This window comes from Sorex fumeus, unplaced genomic scaffold (assembly GCF_029834395.1).
Source record: "Sorex fumeus unplaced genomic scaffold, SorFum_2.1 ptg000092l, whole genome shotgun sequence".
Lineage (NCBI taxonomy): Eukaryota > Metazoa > Chordata > Mammalia > Eulipotyphla > Soricidae > Sorex > Sorex fumeus.
Genome location: NW_026606149.1, coordinates 8,145,124 through 8,164,509, shown reverse-complemented (window position 1 = coordinate 8,164,509; position 19,386 = coordinate 8,145,124). Strand labels below are relative to the sequence as shown.

The window sequence follows — 19,386 nt, the reverse complement described above, 5'->3', positions numbered from 1 at the left end:
TCCGTGCCCCCTCCTCCCCTCCCTCCGCCCCTCCTCTCGCTCCCTCTCTTCTCCCTCCCTCTCTCCCTCTCTCTCTTTCCCTCTCTCTCTGTCTCACTCTCTCTTCCTCTCTCTCTCCCTCTCCCCCATCCTCCCTCCCCCGTCTCTCTCTCTCTTTCTCTCTCCCTCTCTCTCTCTCCCTCTCTCTCTCTCTCTCCCCCCCACCCCCCTTTCATTCCGCCGTTCTGGGTTTGCATATTTAAAACCTCTCCCCTGGGCGCTCTCCCCGCCCCTGGCAGTGTCGGCGCCTCTAAATGGCATTAGTGGAACCCGGAGCCCGCGGTGTAGCGCACAGACATGGTCCATGGACGCAGCCTGTTTCACAGTGAGTCCCGCGGCCCCGCAGTGCCCGGCGCTCCCGGGCGCGGGGAAACTTTCGGGATTGCGGCAGGAGGACGGGCCGCGGGTGTGTGTATGCGTATGTGTGTGTGCGTGCGTGTGTGTGTGTGTGTGTGTGTGTGTTGGGGGCGGGGGGATGTCGCCGCTCCCCGGGGCCGCCCCGCACCGTGCGCCCTCGGGGGGTCTGCGGGCATCGCCCGGGGGCCGAGCCAGCCCGGAGCCCTGGGGGCCGCGCACGAAAGGGAGAGTGTGTGTGGGGGGGCGCTCCCGGGGCGCTGGACTTTCGGGGGCTCGGGGCGCCCCGTCGGGTGGGGACCCGAGGGTGGGGGGCGGCGGGTGCCCCGCGGTGCGCGCGCGGGGAAGCAGGGGAGGGGGGCGGCCGGCTCCCAAGTCCGCCGGCCCCAGGCGGGTTTCGGAAACGCCGGCGGCGGCCGGTCCCCGTGGGCGAGCCGGGGTGAGAGTGTTAATCCTGTGACGCGCGGTTCAAAGCCCGCCGGGCCGGTGTGTTAATCATCGTACACGCTCCCCGCCGCGCTGCCAAAGGGCACGGTCGAGCAACCCCCAGCGGCACGTCCCAACGGGTGTGCGCGCGCGCGCGTGTGTGTGTGCGCGTTGTGTGTGTGTGTGTGTGTGTGTGTGTGTGTGTGTGTACACGCGCGCGCAGCCACGGCTTGGCCAGGTTTTTCTATTGCTCCAAGGTGGACCATAACAACCACCAAGGTGTTGGTGGCCAGGCAGGCGGAGCGTGGTCAGAGCAGGAGAGGTGGGAAGGAGTGAGGGTTCAGCTGCGCACTTCTCGGGGAGTCCCCTGCCAGCCCCAGGCTCAGCCCCTGCGCGTCCCTCCCGGAGGGAAGGGGTGATGGATCGCGCCTCCCTCGCCTCAGTTCCCGAGAAGCACATTCGTGCCGGGCACTCGGAGCTCCCGGGCGGTTGGGGAGCCCAAAACCCAGTGGGGGGGAAGGAAAGGTCCGAACCCCAGAGGACTAGGTTCCTGGAACTCCTGCCTAGCTCTCGTGTCCTAAAGGTGTGGTGGTGAGAAGCAAGAACAGAGAAGTGGACCAAGTTCCCCTGGAAAGGCCTTTGCGGATTTCGGTCCTAAGTTGCGTACCAGACTCCTCGCTGAGCCTGGAAATGTTCTCAGCAAGACGCTCTGAGAAAACCTTTCCCGACACAGTGATCTGGCTCTCTTCTGGACTGTACAAATTCAAGTTGGAAGAGATTAGTTTCAAAGCTTAGAGCATGCTGAAAATGCTGGAAAATGTGTGTATGTGTGTAACTGTGTGGAGGGGTACTTGAACCCCCCCCCCCCCATCCCAGCACTGGGTTATTCTGGTCCCCTCCCCCTCCCCGGGTTGGGATTTGCCTCAGTATTTCCTTTTCTAAAATTAGCCTCTGCTAGGGTGTTAGGGTCAGCCCCAGCCCTCTCTAATGGTTTCCTGTTCCTTTCCATATCTCCGCGCGCGCCCTTCGCCTTCCTCTCCTCCCCGGGACCAGCTGCCTCTCTCCAGAGTGGCTTCCGAGCTATGGGCCCTGAGCTCCCCGGAGCGAGGCCCCTGTGGATTGCATGGTTGCTTTTTTGAGTCCTGAAGAACGCGTTGGCCTGGAGATTTGGGGGTCTCATCCATTTTTCGCTTGCATTACTTCCTGAGACGCTGCCTAAATTTTCCCGATTTCTTCCTTTTGCAGCGGTTTTACAAGTTCTGAGTCACCTCAGAAGCATAGACAATAATGCAACTAATCTGCTTAGGTATCATTTTTATCTTTAAACTCTTTCTGTTGGTATCGAATTGGTAACTTTCAGTGCGGGTTTATGTGATCGGCTCTAATTCTGCTTTTCTGTTGCAGTTGTAGCAAGTTTAATCATCCTCCATTTATCTGGGGCAACCAAGAAGGGAACAGGTGTGTTTCCTGGGCTGGGAAAATGCTATCGGGAGATTTCTATTTGCATCTATGTCTTTCACTCATACCCTTAAAATCTCAGCATTTCTGAACATTTTATAGTGCATGCAATTGGTTGGTTTTGACTAAGACAACATTTAGAAGTTCATTAACTCATGGATATTGATACAATGTTCCATTTTTAGTTTTATTAAAGACTGGATGGCAGCTTTAACATTTTAATTAATTATTATTTTTTTTAATAGAAAAGCAAACCACCTCGGAAACACAGAAGTCAGTGCAGTGTGGAACTTGGACAAAACATGCAGAGGGGGGGATCTTTACCTCTCCCAACTACCCCAGCAAGTACCCCCCAGATAGAGAGTGCATTTACATCATAGAAGGTAAGCTGAGTCCTGGCCTGCTCTAGGTCTTGGATGGGTGATATGCATATAGACATTGCAAGATTGGTTTTGGAGATCCTGGACATCAATACTTCTGAGTGAGACAAATAACTGTGAAATCTGGAATCAAGTTAGTTATTGAACTGATTAGTAATGGATTTTTGAACACGTAAATTCTGGAATATAAAATAAAAATTCTCTCTATTTGCAGTGGGTCAGTTCATTTGAAATTCTAAAGTAATGGAAATAGATGCCTAGTTGGAACACTGTTGGCTAAGGTGGAATGTTTAGAGAAGCTGATACTTTCTTAGATTAATAGTAATTAGAATCACTATATATATATTTGCTATTTCATATGGCATAAGACACTAACACAATGCCAATGTTAGAAGCAAATCTGTGATCATGTTTTCTGAACATGAGTCTGAATGAAAATTTCTTTAATTTGTGCTAGCAAGCAACATTTTTATATTTTTATGCCAAAGTTAGGATTTAAAATTATGATTCTTCTTTTTATAATTTTTGCCAAGGCAAAGGATAAATGACTTCGAAAAATTCACTTGCCTTTGAACATGTTTCCTATTTGTAGTGCACTGTGCACATCCATTTATATTTCATCAGGAGATAGATTTAAGGTTATAAGAGTTTATAAGAAGCATCATAGATCCAAACTTAAAGACTCCTCCTCTCACACATATGCACATGTGTGCGAGTACACGGATATAAAAGAAAGAAGCACATGTGCTCAGCATGTCTCTTTCCCATAAATAAGGGCGTGATCATTTGAGAGATCTTTCAAAGAAAAAAACTTTTCATTAAACTGATTTTTAGAATTTTTTGGTAGAAATGGTTCTCCCCATTTGGGGGTTAGTTTTTGCGTCAAGAATCATTTCTCTTTTTCTTACATTCCAAGTTGAACTTTTAGAAAAAACTGAATCACTTTACAAGAAGTAGAAAAAATGAGAAGCTTCCAATGAAAAAAGGATAAGGCTAAAAAATCCTGAAGTTTGACAATTTTTCTTTCTCATAGAAAAAGAGCTGAGATATAGAAATATAGAAATTCTGAGTTAAAAGAAGTATTTTTATATTAAATTAATATTGCGTTTCTCTTAGAAAGAAAAAAGATAAATGCATGTAAGACTTATAAGTGCTTAAAATTAAAAAAAATATTAAATGTAGATATTTTGTCCTCCCCCATCAATCCGGAAACTGAAGTAGAAAGATGTTAAGTAGTTTTCCTAAATACACCTAACATAATTTGTTTTTGAATAAGTAGTATTTTAAAACTGCAAATCATTGGGGCCAGAGAAAGTACAAGGGTTAAGGCACTTGCTTTGCAAGTGGGCAGCCTGGATTTGATCCCTGGCACTGCATATGGTCCCCTGAGCATCTCCTGGAGTGATGCCGGAGCACAGAGTCAGGAATAAACCCTGGGCACCATCTGCTGTGGTCCAAACACAAGACAAAACAAACAAAACAATTCCCCTGAGCTTCAAATCATTAAAAAAAGAACCAATTCATTTTTTCATTTTATTTATTAAAAGATACTTCTGAAACCAACAGTTGCATGCTAATTATGCTTTTATGTTTATTATTATTTAAAATAAAAAAACATTGCTGACATGTGATTTTAATACCATACACAGATTCAAATTTCTTAGTATCACATTTCTTAGTAGCTAAGTCCAGGACACAACTAACTTATTGGGAAATAAGTAGAGCCTCTAATTACTGTGAGTTATACTCCTCTATCTTATTTTAAGTGCTTCAAATTGGCTACTTTGTACTTGCATATTTATTTAATAAATATTTATTGACCAACTGTTAAGAATCTATCATTATTCCAGGTACAATTTAGAGAGTACTGAGCAATTAATCCATGGATAGCTCATGCTACAGTTTCTGTATTAAGGGCTGGGGACTCTGCTACTTTTAGCAAAAAAATCTAAAGGGTCTCCCCGCCACCCCCCACCTCCTGTTCAGTACTGCAGGAACAGAGGGATGGAAGAAGACTATAAGGAAGAAGAGATGCTGATTCTCGCTTGGGGAAATGATCATAGCCAACTGCTACTCAGGTGCAAAGGTTCAGAGATATGGTTAGGGACCCTCTTGTAGTACAGGTTTTCAGCACACAGTGAGGAAGAAGAGAGGAGGAAGGCATATATATGAAAATAAGTACACACACACACACACACACACACACATTGCTTCTATCTATCCTACTGAATTGGGCACTGGTACAACAACAAAGGGAAATTTTGCTACCTGATTGAAGGATAAGCATCCAGGCTAAAAGTATCGGGAAGAACAAGTAGACCAGTGAAGGCTAAACTACAGAAGGACCTTGATGAAGAGTCAACGGGAGTGGTTAGGAATGAGGAAACTGAGCTGGGAGAGGAGTCCAGGGAGGGAGTACTGGAATCCCAGCACTTGATCAGCCTTGTTGGTTTGTTGGAGGAAAGTCCATTTTTGTTTATGGAAGTGTCTCTTAAAGATATTCACTCTATGAATCTTTAGCTCATAGAGGACGCCTGGCCTGGAATTACATATTTATAGGTCATAAATACAGAGCTTGTTTTGAGACTGTTATGAACAAAATTGCCCAGAGAGCGTGTGTGGAGCATAATATTTCAACTCTGCCTGGCTCTGCCCAAGATTTCTGACTTACTTGGGTTTTCATGAAGCCGCAAGTATCTTTCGAACAGTTTCCTATTGGGAATGCCACTGGACATTGAGCACTGGAACAGGATGAGGGAAAATGAGAATATTGAGTGGATTTCTGGTAAATGTATTAGAGAAGAGAGGCCTTGGTTGGGAAGTAGGAACCAGGGAAGTGAACTGAAAAACCCATTAAAGAGTTCCGAGTGGCAAGAGTAGGCAGGGTTGTGAGAAGCTGCGGAAAAGCAGAGCACCAGTCACTACCATGTGGGAATATGGTAGAAGCCCTGCATGGACCATGCAGGTGAGGATTTTGTAAAGAAGCTGCCGGTGACGTTAGGATGGTTCCCATCGATGTGGTGGAATAGTGACCATTCATAGAGAGTGCACTATGCACTATGCAGTATCCTCCCTTTTTTCATCAATTTGCTCCAGTAACGTCTCCATTGTGAGACTTGTTGTTACTGTGTTTGGCATATTGAATACTTCACGGGTAGCTTGCCAGGCTTTGCCTTGCGGGCAAGATACCCTCGGTAGCTTGCCAGGCTCTCCGAGAGGAGCGGAGGAATCAAACTCTGATTGGCCAGGTCAACCGTATGCAAAGCAAACACTCTACCACCGTGCTATCACTCCAGCCCTCAGAGAGTAGAAGATTGAATAGTAGAGGAATGAATAGTGGGCCCAGTGAGCTTCAGACCCATGGAAGTAAAGCCCTTTCTTTCTTGTTTGCTTTACCCCTTGTTCTTGTGGACTATATACATGTTGATACTCAGGGCTACTCTGTGCTCAAAATTCATTCCTGGTGATGCTTAGGGAACCATGGGGTTCGATGAATTTTCCACGTGAATCAGGCGTTCAGCCCTTTAAGCCACCTCTCAGCCATGTTCCCCTTCTTTTAGTGGAACAAATTGTCATGATTAATTCTGAAAAGAATATTCAGTTCTGTAGGAAAGGTAAAGGAAAAGACTGCATATGTAGTCAAGAGCAGGGTGAATTACCAGTCAAGTTTCCCGAGGCAAGATGGACTGGGGTTACCACAACCTTTGTGCATCTCTTGTGACTGGAGCATCCCTGCACACAGGAGATGATACCCTGTCTGCTTGTGTTGTGCTGGCTCAGCTTTGACTGTGCCCAAAGATTCTCACAGGGGCCCTTCTCCAGACGGAGCCTCGCTTTAGATGAGAGATGGCATACAAAAAGCGTCAAAGCGAAAGGCAGTTGGGAAGTGAGGGATTTGAAGGGGAAGAGAATGTGAATTTAGGGGAGTTGGTCCTATTTAGAATTTCCTGCTTCACTTGAGTGTCTATCATTCGCTTAATTTTATCTACAAGAATTATGTGCTATTCTTATTTTTGAAAAGGAATTTGACTTCTTAAGCTTAGTAAGTCTTGGGCTGGAGAGACTACACAGTAGGGAGGGTGCTTGCCTTGCACGCGGCAGAACTCAAGCCTTCGACCAGGATTGAACCCCAAGCTCAGCCCAGGGGGAACCCCAAAATAGCTACAGCAGGAAGTTAGCGAGTGTAATCCATGTGGAAGGGTGTGTAGTGAAGTTCTATACAGTGGACCCACGGAAAGAGAATTGTCCTTATATAACGTGATACCCAGAGTCAGAATGGTACTATATTTTTGGAAGGAAATTGAGATGGTTGTTTATCCATGTTATACAGAACTTAAGTTATAATGAAAAGGAAGGCATGAGTCTATGAATTCATGTTAGGTAACTAGGTATTTCCTGATAGGGAGACTATATATTTATAGGTGTATATATCCCTATATATTTTTCTGTGTATATATATGTCTGCATGTACATATATATCAGCTTGAAGGCAATTCTTATTGTCCTTTTGCTCCTATCCACACATTATTTGCATCTAGAAAAAATGTTTCAAATTCTAAGACTAATACTTAAAGTACTTTAAATAATGAAAAAAACATTTTCTAGGTTTTCTTATTAAACTTATATTGGTTTATGAATGAATCAAGTGAAACGCATGCATATTTTATGGGATAATCATACTTAACAAATGGTGCACCAAATCCTAATGCAAAGTGAGGCTTGTTTTCTTGAGCAATTGAATTTTTGTTTTTTAAGTGGTAACCCATGATTTTTCTAAGTGATTGTAAAACTTGTATTGATACTCTCAACCTCGCTATGGTAGTCACTTGTTGGTTTTTACTGTCCATATTAATGGTTGTTAAAACAATTTGTGATTTTTCTTGCAAGGGTTGTGTATGTCTCCAATGTTTAAAGGAAAAGAAATATTTTGGAGATTAAAAATAATCCTAGTTAACATAATTTCGCCATTCAAAGAACTTTTTCATTTTTTTAGAACACAGGCACAAATCCTTAAAATAGCTTTTAGTTTTGATTGACCTTTAGTCGGTTGATTTTGAAAATCATCCTTGGAGAACAAATGAGGATGTGGGGTCCGGGATCAAACCTGCTTGAGTCAGGCAAGACAAGTGCTCTCCTTGCTGGATGGTTTACCCAAGATCTTCATTTTAAAGCCTTCGAGGTGATACGTAATAGAGATTTAAGGACTGGTGCTGTGTAGGTAGGATATGCCTGAAGAACTCAAGGCAATAGCTATTAGTTAGATGGGGTCAATTTGTGCAGAGAGTTATTGCTGGTGTCTTCTGGCTGAATATCAGTCTGGAGTAGCAGAGATTTGACTTGTTTTTGACAGATGAAGGGAAGAATGCAAACACATCTTGGTGGAGGTATATAGAGCTTTCTATAGGATTCCATAGGGAACCAGCAAACATTTCCGAAGATAAGTTCATCGCAATTCATCCCAAACAGCTTCTTGTTGTGGATAAAAACAAAGATCAGTGCTTGGTACAGCTATAGATTTTTGTGTTAATGAGTAGAGATAGAAATTAGGTGTTTTTTAAAGCAAGATTTTTCTGCATAATCAGGAGTTAGCATATTGGATACAGAAACTCAAGAAAGTGAGAGAATTCCAGAAGGCCTGAAACATGATTTTCTAAGAGAGAGTGGCATTCATGAGGGGACTTGATCTGGACTGCAGGAGAAGGGAGAATATCTTGGGGGTGTGGACTGGTAAGAAAATACTCGCCAGAATCTTCTATGTTGTGTGTGCTGATCATTGCTTTGTAACCAAAAGATTGCTGCTGGATGATTTTGATTTTAAACCCAAGAGAGACCTATTTTCTGTTCTAGAAAAATTGCTCTTAATCTCCTTGGATGTGGGTTTTGAGCTAATCAAGACATTTGTTTGGGACTATTTGAGGGTTTGTACTGTAGGCTGATCAAATCTCAAATCATTTCTGACTTAAAGCTGATACTCAGGAAAATGTGGTAAAAGTGACAGAGAAGTATGCCTTTCTATTTTTCCCTAAATCCAAGTTAACAAGCTAAGAATATTGTGATCTGTCTGTTCCACAGGAGACATAGAAATGGTAGTTTTATCTCAAACTAATATTCTGTGCAAAGTAATGAATTTTAAGGATTATTTCATAGACATTCTGATAGAAATATTATCCCTTTGAATGCTGAATTTGACATTTTGTATTTTTGCATATGCCAACTTTGGTCGAAGGCGTACACATAAAATCCGAAGTATCATCAAGATAGTTAAAGTAAATATTTAAGAAAAACCCTTCTAAGACACAATCTTTGTCTTTTAGCTGCTCCAAGACAGTGCATTGAACTTTACTTTGATGAGAAGTACTCCATCGAACCTTCTTGGGAGTGTAAATTTGACCACATTGAAGTTCGAGATGGACCTTTTGGGTTTTCTCCTATAATCGGACGTTTCTGTGGACAGCAGAACCCACCAGTAATAAAGTCCAGTGGAAGATTTCTATGGATTAAATTTTTTGCTGATGGAGAGCTGGAGTCCATAGGCTTTTCAGCTCGGTACAATTTCACACCTGGTAAGTAGGGGCTTGTTTTCCTTTTATCTTTATCTCCTTCTTCCTTTGTTTTCTATGTTCATTTCCCAAAAGCACTTATGAAAACTTTATGATTCTTCAAAGCAGTCTCCAGTTCAACTGAAAGCCAAATCTTTAATGCTGTGTCTTTTCACTTGATAAATTCTGAAAAGAAAAAATAATTACTTAGAATTTGGTTAGGAGCAATGTGTAAAGACTCCAACTGGTCATCAGTTGCGCAATCAATGAAGCGGATTCCACTCCCCTGAAATGTGTAATTTGAGAGTTAGTTTATGAAAAAGCAACCAATTGTACCTTAAATATCAATAAGCCTGAAAAGGCAACTCTAGTATTGTAAAATGGATCCTTCCAAGAGATCTTTGAGGAACTCAGAAAGGACTTCTTTGATCTGAAAATTACAATTTTTAAGCAAAAGTATCCTATAGAAGCAAGACGTTTCTTTCAAGAAATGCAGATTCCTAAGTTTTAATGAAAGGCAAACCAGGACCCAATACAGCATAATATTCGTGAACAAAGCCAGAAGGTATTATAATTATTTAATTAGGCTTTTTACGTCAATTTTCCTTCTAACATATTATTAAAGAGTGTCTGTGATATTGGTTCACACACTTTTTTTAAAATGAAATCTTAATTATTGCAAAACATTCTCAATTTATTTATGTATCATTTATCTGGTTTGGGACCGCATACAACAGGGGTCAGCCTTACTCGTGGCTCTGTGCTCAGGGATCACTCCTGCTGGAGTCCACGGGGACACATGCGTGCTACAGATTAAATCTGGGCCAGCTGCATGCAAGGCAAGTGACTTACCCTCCGGACTATCTCTCTCCAGCTAAAAATATAGTTATATTTTTTAAGTGCAAGATTATCACATTGGGGACTATGAGATAGCATAGCAGGTAGGGCATTTGCAATGCACGCAGCCCACCCGGGTTCGATTTCCAGCATTTCATATGTTCCCCTGAGCACTGCCAGGAGTGACTCCTGAGTGCAGAGCCAGGAGTAACCCCTGCGCATCGCCAGGTGTGACCCAAAAATAAAAAAAAAAGAAAAGAAAAATAAAGATTATCACATTGAAGCAACGAGAGAACTGGCAGAGTCATTTGTAATGGGGAAAGGAGAGTTTTATAAAGGAATCATTTCTCTGTGATTGCGTATTTTTTCGGTTTGTCGATATTGTGCTTCTTAGGTTGTAATAAGAAATAGGTGTGACTAAGATTTATGTAAAATTCACTGATATTTTGATTCCATGTAGCAGAGAGAGCATGGGGAACCCGGTTATGGTGCTCAATTTGAGCGTTAACACTTGAGAAATAAGTCATGCAAATGTTAGAATGACTGTCAATATACTGTGGTTTGTGTGAAATAAGTCAGATGTTAACTGCAATGTATGTAGGGGCCTTCGCACTTGTGATATTCTGCAGAGTAACTAAAGGGTCTTGCTTTTATCAATGCTTTGCTATCACTAGATGGTTTACCAAACACCAAGAAATCATGGGTGTTTCAGCTTGGTGATCAGACTGATTTGGGTTCCAAACATGTGCGAACATTTAGATGACATTGTTTGTTAGATTGCAGATGTTAGAGTTGTGTATGAAAACATATGCCAAGGACTGAAGGACAGTGACGTATGGATCGTGGTTTAGGGCCTTGTCTTTTCACCCTGGGGTCGCTTCTTATGGGGGTGATGTCTCGGATTTAAAACGGTGATTTCTAAATGACTGTAGGGTCAGCCTCGATTGATATGGTAGAGGTCAGCCTCAAACCTCTATTGATAACAGAGGTTATCAGTATCTGCAACTGTTGTTTTTGCAGGCCACCTTAGGGCTCTCTCAATGGGGGAGTGAATTCTGTAGTCCTAGGTTTCCAAACACAACTTTGCTCTGTGCCATCTGCTCGGTCCTGACTGTTTCTTGCATGTGTGCCTGGTTATCTATGGAAGGTTTCACTACCAGAAGTAGCTGAATCAGAAAGGAACCCGAGGAGATGATACTTTGAAAGGAAGGATGAGTTGGGATGGGACCAGACTTCTGCTAGAGCTCACAGTAGGAATCCTATACTTAGCACCTGGTGGAAAAATAGCGTCATCAAGAGATTTGTAACACCTCCATGCATGCAGAAGTTGGTATTTTGTTTGCTTAAGTGGTACAAAATCCACCTGGCTTTCACTAAAGATGCTCTGATGTCAGAGCCAGGTAAATAATAAAATCTGTTGGAGTGGGTAGGGGTAAGTGGGGATAAAGACAGAATTTAGGGACTAGGGAGCCAGGCGTACGCTCCATTCTGATTAGCTTTTAATTTGATAGTAGTGTGGCACAAGTGGTCATAAGGGAAACGGAGTGAGGAAATTATTCCATGCACCCGGATCTACTCCTGACTTTCTTTGTCTTAGCTTACTGTCAACTTTAGTCATGATCCCTAACATTTTAAGTCTTGGGATTTCTATTTGTAAGCAGGGTTACTACTGACCAGTCATAGGACTTATGATTGATGCTGGCCAATCAATGCCTATTCGAGATGCTTTTGTGGCCATTGAGGTATTGATTCTCAGTCACTCTTCCTTTTGTAATTTTGCTTACAGATGCTATAAGAGCCAAGGGGTGCAGGTTTTTAGGAGAGCAGCTAGCTCAGGTTTCTAAAATCACACCTCTTCTCAGGGTTTTTTCTGGACAGGCATGTAAAAGTAACTGCTTACTTTTCGTTTACCTGGCTGTGTCTCATTAATGAAATTAAATGGATCTCAGTTTTTATGGAGATGAACGAAAAAGATCACCAACATGTGTGTTTCCTCAAGTATAACTAGCAACATGGAGAGGCTAAAACTGTAGATAAAGTGTGTGAGCTGGCCTTCTCTAAAAAGTCACATTTTATACTGAAGTGGTTATAGTTATTTCTGATGGCATTCATATTCTATGTGAAAAGAGAATGCACCATACTAAGACTGAGTGGTCTTTTATTATTATTATTATTATTATTATTATTATTATTTTGGGGGGACCACACCTGACAGTGCTCAGGGGTTACTCCTGGCTCTGCACTCAGGGATCACTCCTGGCGGTGTTCAGGGGACCATATGGGATGCTGAGGATCAAACTCAGGTTGACCGTGCAAGACAAGTGCCTTCCCCACTGGACTATCGCTCAAGCACTAGTCTTCAATATTTTTGTGAAAGTTTCACATCTAGAATCTGGATCTTAAGCGGTAATTCCCTGAGTTAGTTGTTAGAACACTGGGCATGAGCTCACGCTTAAGAAGGATCACATAAGCTCAGTGAAAACAATACACATGTATACATCAATGTGTACACACACCTCTACACGAAATCTACATGCACAAATATAAATATGCACTTTCAGTAATAATCTTTGGAGCCACATAATTCCAACTGTCCTGTAATGATGCATGCCTGGCATTCAGACTGAAGAAAAGGACTGAATGATAAGTGTGGAAACCAACCATTGAGGTTGAATCCTATGGCGTGCATGTGTAACAGCCTCTAGCTGAAGCATTTGGTTCATCTCCATGACCTGACTTGTTTTCCTCCAAGGATGCTCTGGGTTTCCGACCTCCGTCCGTGGTCCAGAGAGCCATTCCCAAGCCTGGTTCGCATACCCAGCCCTTTGCTGCCACGCAGCCTGAGAGCCACATGCAGGTGCCAGCTCTTCAGACGAGCTTCCCAACACTTGCTTCCACATCTCCTTCAACTCGTGATGTTCCTACTCACGCTAAAAATCAAACCAGCCCTGGTTGCTTGTATTTTGAAATTTACTTACCTGCATGCCACATCTCGTTTGTTTTTATTATCCTGGCGACTGGGAGTTGAGTTGCGGTACTGGTTTTTGTGGCACTGTGTGGCACCTGGGTCCCAAATGGTAGTGCCATGTGGCAGGGCCCTCAGGGGCATGTGGATAGCAACAGGGATCGAACTCGCAGCCTCGCTCTTCATGGCAGGAGCAAGGGCAGTGAGCTGAGCTTCAGTTCCCTCCTGCCGCTGTCAGTAGCTCTGCTGGTGACCCGCAGGACGAGGGGTGTGAAGCCTCGGAGGTCACATGTGGCTACGGAGGGCAGAGGGAAGAGCTGCCAAAGGTGCCCTGGAAACATGCTCAAAGGGTCAGTTATGTCTCTCTTGACACATTTTGGTGATTCCTCACTTTTTTGGCATCAATTGTGATCATTTGGGGGACTGTGTCATCGCCGTGTCTGTTGTGCTGTGGTGAATCTCCTTCGATTACAGTCTAGCATGATGAGAAGAATCGTGGTATTGAGCATCAGTTGGGGAGAAAACAGACCCCAAGGCGGCAGAAACACAGAGTGATGGATGACCCTGAGGCTGGCAGAGCAGAGAGGCGCAGTGGCCTGAGGAGAAGCCTCTCCTTAGGGGGAAACCAGGCCCTGTGGGAGATGCTTTCAGAATCATCCACATGGGAAAAGCTATCACTGTCACTGTCATCCTGTTGGTCGTCGAATTATTGAGCGGGCAGCAGTAATGTCTCTATTCCTCCCAGCACTGAGATTTTAGCAGCCTCTTCTTATTCATGTTTTCCCAACGATTGAAGGCTCTTTCAGAGTCAGGGGAATAAGACCTGTTGTCGTTACTGTTTTGGGCATATCGAATAAGCCACGGGGAGCTTTCCAGGCTCTGCCCATTCAAGTGGAATACTCTCGGTAGCTTGCTGTGCTCTCCGAGAGGCATGAATGGGTAGGAAGTGTCTTCTAATGTCTTATAAGTGTCTTCCCGGCCCCGTGGTCTGGAAAGCGGCCTGGAGCGTGGTGGTGGTTGGGCAGTGGAGGTCGGCTGCCAGGGATGGGTCCCTTGGGATGGGGAGGGCTCTCACCTTCCCCACAGCCTGGCAGAGTCCAGTGGCATGGTTCTGGGAGCCTCCTTTTATACTCCCATCTGGGAGGAACATCCATGAGTTCTGGAGGGTGGCCAATGAGGAAAAATTATCTGCTGCCGGCAGGGTGTAGCTTATGGGTGTGATCCCTGAATCACTGGAGACTGGGGGAAAAGTTACAGGAGGGAAATTGGCAACCACAGACCATTTAATAAGAGCAAAAATAAAACATGAGAGTGTTGATGATAGGAGAAGTCTGCTGTTTCTCATCCTTAGTATGACAGCTGTTTTCTTAAAAATGATTGAAATAAAATTTATTCGATAAGAAAAGATGCCTGCCAGGCTACCGAATGTAACCTGCCCACACGGCAGAGTCTGGCAAACTCCCCGTGGAGTACCCAGTATGCCAAATACCAGTAACAATGATGGGTCTCATTCTCCTAACCCTGAAAGAGTGTTGAATATGGCACTTTTGAAAATCTCAGGGCTAGGGCAAAGGAGATGTTACTGGTGCCTGTTCAAGGCAATCCACGAACAACAGGATGATTGTGAAGAAAAGATGATGAGAACATTTTTGTGTGATAAAACTATTTTGGCAGTACTGGAATCAAGTTCACCAAACCTGAGACTAGGACAGTGGGTGGGAGGAATTAGAGAGAATGGGGATTCCTGATAACTTCCAGGGGAAACTTTATCAGCATTTAAGTAAAGGTCTAATTTTTGAAAAAGTACTTTATTTTGACATTATTTGTATGAGCAACTTTGCTTAAGATTAAAAAATCCAAAAAGAAATACCAGACTTGATTTTATCCATGAATTACTGAGAAGGCATATAATTTCTCAACAAGTATTTTTTTTTTTTTTACTTAGGCTAGGAAAGCCCTTTTGAGTAGAAAGTGATTCTCCTCCTAAAGCCATCTGCCTGCAAGATTCAATTTCCTTTGCTACTTGAAAGAGTACAGTCAGGAGGAAAAGGGTAACAGCATTTGTATGCTTTTTATCTAGTGGCATTACCAAGGACTTTAATCAATATTAAGTCAGAAAAGTGTCCAGAACGCTCTCCTATGCTCTTGGGGAAAGTAAACCTTCCTGTCTTTTGAAGAACAAATAACTTTGGTTCATCTTCTAGTTACTTCGTGGTAGAGAGAGTTCCTGCTTATTTTAGTGACTGATAGTTGGTGTTTATGGCATCTGCTTTTGATGGTATTTTTTATGCATATGTTCAATGAAACTAGGCAGCATGTGCTCTGGTGAAGATGTTTAATGAGGAATCTGCTTTAAATTGCCAAATCAGTGAGCTGGAGTTAGACATTGGCTTGGAGGTCAGAGGGAATGTTAAATGCCTTGAAGTTATTACACTTTGTACTTAAATAGCAACTTTTGTTTGAGGAGGTCAAGGTGTTTTAAGAACCTTCTACCCAATTCCTACACTCTTCTCAAACGCTATGCTGAGCAAATCCAAACACAATGACAGATCCACGGCTGTACAGTGGGCTTAAATAGAACACTGGTATTTTAAGGTACTTCATGCAGAGTAAATCAAATAAAGTATTTAGGTAAAACGCTGTCATGATTTGACATTACTTAAGTTGTTCCATGCAAGCTTTTTCTCTAGTTCTTTTAGCAGTGGCCAGATTATCAACATGCATCAACATGTGAATACATGTGTATTAGCCTTGTTAAAAGTTCCTAAACTTCCTTATCTAGGGCCCCAGGGATGGATCTTGGTGGTAGGATTTTGGCCTTCAATGTGTAAGGCCCTATAGTTAGTCCCCAGCATCACCAAGAAAAAAAAAATTCAGTTTCCTAAATTTTCATGTGTTCTCAAAGATCTCCTGGCAACAGAGGAAAATTAATATGTGGTTACCATTTTTTTCCCCAGTAACTAGAGTTACTTTCTTTGTGGAAGCGGATTATCGTTTGATCCCCAGGATGACATGTTCCCCTGTTCACTACCACAAGTGGATTCTAAGCACAGAGCTAGGAGTAGCTAGTGAGCATCTAGGCATTTCTCAAAGTCGCCCCTCTCTCCCACTAATCTCCCCTGCTCCCCCAAAAAACAAAAATGTTTTTAAATCTAAGGAGTTTATTACTTTATTTTTGACATAGAGATAAAAGATTGAATACATTTAGACCAGATAGTATGTATTGCCCTTCTATTATGTTTTACACCTTAGATTCCAAATACTGTTCTTAGTAGTAGTCTCAGAAAATGCTTTTAAGTGGGAAGAAAATCATTTATTGCTGAAGCAGATTTCTTACAAGCTAACATTGAAAAATCTTGCGCGTCTTAGCAGAAACCGAATCATGGATATGTAGTAGGAATCATAGGTACTCAGAGAGAACATGCGTTAGACTGTCCTTGGCATTTACCCGCGAGTCCACCTTTGGGTTCTTTCCCTGTATCCAGAGGAGAGAAGACTCGGCTGTGGAGGGTGGGTGGGTGTGGGGAGGGATAAGGAATAAACAGACAGAGACAAATGCTGATGGGTCTAGGTGGGTGTACAGAAGTTGAGAGTGGGAGAGAAAATCTCCAGGATTAGCTCCCTCCCATCTGTGCTGACAATAACGAAATCAGTAGCAAAGGAGAAAGAAGATATTTAAGAAGTTTCCTGTAACAAAAGAATATCTTCCTCATTTGGTTGGTTCCTGGAACAGGAGAAAATAGTACGTGGATCCTTCCTGGGTGGTTAATTGGTGGACTGTGGTTTTTTTAATATCGTATGTAGAATGTGTCTCTTTGGAGTCGGAAGTTGATTTCTCTTATAGATGTGTATCTTCTTCCGATGAGGAAAAGACCTTAGTGTTTCCTGCTCAGCCTTCTCATCGTAAAGACAAAGGAACTAAAAGACTGGAGAGGATGGGTTTCCCGGGTTCATGACTGTGTGGAGGTTAAGCTGCTGCTTGTTTATCAGTTATGTAAGCCCTGTGCCGTTACACCTTCCTCAAAGGGTAGAGAATATGACTTTAATTACATCACTTATTGCAAGTACTTTTAGTACAGTTATATTAAGAAACTTAATTAAAGGATAATACTGTATCACCCACATTTCACCATTAACTGACGTTTGAATTTAAAGCTTTACCTTTTCCACACTGTCTGAAATGCTTTTCAACTCACAGTGACCAAAAAAGCAACGGGATATACGCCACCCCATATCCTACAACTCTTAGAAAATTCTTTTCAATCCATCTAGGCCCGGAGTGAATGATTCATTTTCTGTTCTCAACTATCTTTTATCACTGATATGGTCAGTGTGTGTATAGGGATTTCATGAATCAAAAGCTCAAGCACAAAAGAAATCTTTGATTTCTTTCTCAAAGATCTACTACAGACTTTCTCCTTTGTAACACACACGACTTTGCCTTTTTTATGGTGCTCTCTGGTCCTGGTTCTTACCATCATCCATCTCTGCCTGGTTGCTTTGTCCAACTATGTGAACTCAGGACAGGCGCTCAAGTCAAAGAGTGAGATGGGCCGGTCCCTTCTAGTTATGGTGCCCTGGAGAGAAGCCATATCTGGAATCAAGTACTCTTACTAATTTGTAGATTGCTGTGTTATGGCTTAGCTACCCATGCTGGTTATGATAAATCCCATCATCACCTCTGCCTTCAGATACCCCAAGACCCAATATCAACAAGCACACTTACTGTAAATTGTTCTCAAGATTGCATCATTTGAGCAAGAGTCAAAGCAAGGAAGAATTAATACATTCTCTTTCTGTTTGACATCGTTCTATCTCTAGGTGTTTGCAGTTACTCAGCTTATTGGAAAAACCACTTTCTCAAAAAGCCTAACAGTTACTTATCACTTCGTATTCAAAGAATGCTACGTGGTGACTATAAACAGCCCTACCTTGTGTGTCAGAAAACTGTATTATCATCTTCTCATTTTTAGGCTTTCAATTTGATTATAATTTGTGGATAATTTGAGTTTTATTAATATTTTAGTGTGAAAAATAAATCAAGTGTTTACTAGATATACAGCCCACTGTGCTATTGTCTTGACCAACAATGCTTCCCTCTTTTAAAATTTCTACATAATATTCATGACTATTATGTTGCTGTTATTAAAGTCAATGCACAGAATAACTAGATTTCCCATAGATATGTTTGCTGCTTGCCGTTATCCAGCTATCAGTTACGCTAACACTGGAAATTCAATATGTGCAAGACTGTTTTCTTGCTTCAGTATTTATAAGAAGAGAGAGGTTATGTTTAGTAGACCATTCCCATTTCCCAGCAAAAAATAAATCTTATCTGAAACTTGTAAATATGCTAACTTCCATGGCCCTGGGAAATTTAACTAATATAGCATAGTGGATTAAGGTTGCCAACAGACTGACTTTAATATAAGGTTATAACTTAAACTATCTGGGAGGACCCCATAATTATAAAAGTTTTGCAGAGCCTAGAAAGAAAGCAGAAGAAGCAATGCCGGAGTGAATGATGAAACAGACTCAGTGACCTGCCCTTGTTTTGAAGGATGAAAGAAGAAATTGCAAGCCAAGAACTGTTGGCAGTTTCTAGAAGCTGTAAAGGGCAAGTGAATTATTTTGTCTAGAGCCTTCAAAGAGAAACACAACTGTATCAATACACTGATTTTAATTTAAGGAGTTATAAGCTTTGGATATGCAAAACTGTAAGATTGTACATTTGTGTCATTTAAAAGCCACTAAGTTTGTACAGTAGCAAAAGGGAACAGGGAAGATAAGAGGGAGGTGAAAAAGATATTCTGGTGAAAGAATAGGAAGATTCTGTAAAATCTTCCATAGAAAAGTGAAAATACTGTTCAAAGTAGGCACTGGACAAAGGGTGGCATGATTCTGAGATGCGGAATGAAAGGATCCTACACTGTGTCCAGCAGTCTGTTAGAAAGAATATGTGGAGGCCAGTGGCTGCCACTGGCCATTCATTAGAAAGTGAGAAGTGTGGCAGAGAAAAAAAATTCTTTAAAAATGCAAAAATTATTTTGAAACGACTGTTGGTAGCTACAGTCACATTGTAATGTCTGAGCACTGCTGAGTCTGAAGGCATGTATTTGGCATCTGGAAGAAGGAAGCCCTTGTTAAATCAAATCAGAGAATTTATCAGGATTATGTCCTGGGCTATAGAGAAAGCAGAACATCTAGCCAATGAACTTAGACATTTAGTTTAAGAGATTTCTGAACAAGGTCTTGACACTTCAACTTTGTTTCTTCTTGATTCTTATGGGAAGCAAGAAAAAGAGACAAGTCTATGGAATGCTTTTCAGTCAGAAGAAAACAAGATTTCCGAGACTCAAGATTCAATATCATTTAAAATTAAGAAGAT

At 42.3% G+C, this 19,386-nt stretch overlaps 1 protein-coding gene across 7 annotated transcripts in view; it reads left to right on the top strand.

The window, feature by feature from the left end:
- Positions 1-202: 202 nt before the first annotated feature.
- NETO1 (neuropilin and tolloid like 1) overlaps positions 203-19,386 on the top strand; it is a 212,517-nt gene continuing 193,333 nt past the window's right edge. For 6 of the 7 annotated variants that reach the window (XR_008794933.1, XM_056131496.1, XM_056131495.1 and 3 more), the window contains exons 1-4: positions 203-364; positions 2,224-2,277; positions 2,523-2,660; positions 8,972-9,220. Coding sequence is in view for 6 of the 7 variants with exons in the window: in XM_056131496.1 (XP_055987471.1) it covers positions 337-364; positions 2,224-2,277; positions 2,523-2,660; positions 8,972-9,220 (469 nt within the window). In the remaining variant the exon portion in view is untranslated. Of the gene's footprint in view, positions 365-2,064; positions 2,126-2,223; positions 2,278-2,522; positions 2,661-8,971; positions 9,221-19,386 lie in introns of all 7 variants that reach the window. The other variant, XM_056131497.1, reaches the window with a different exon arrangement.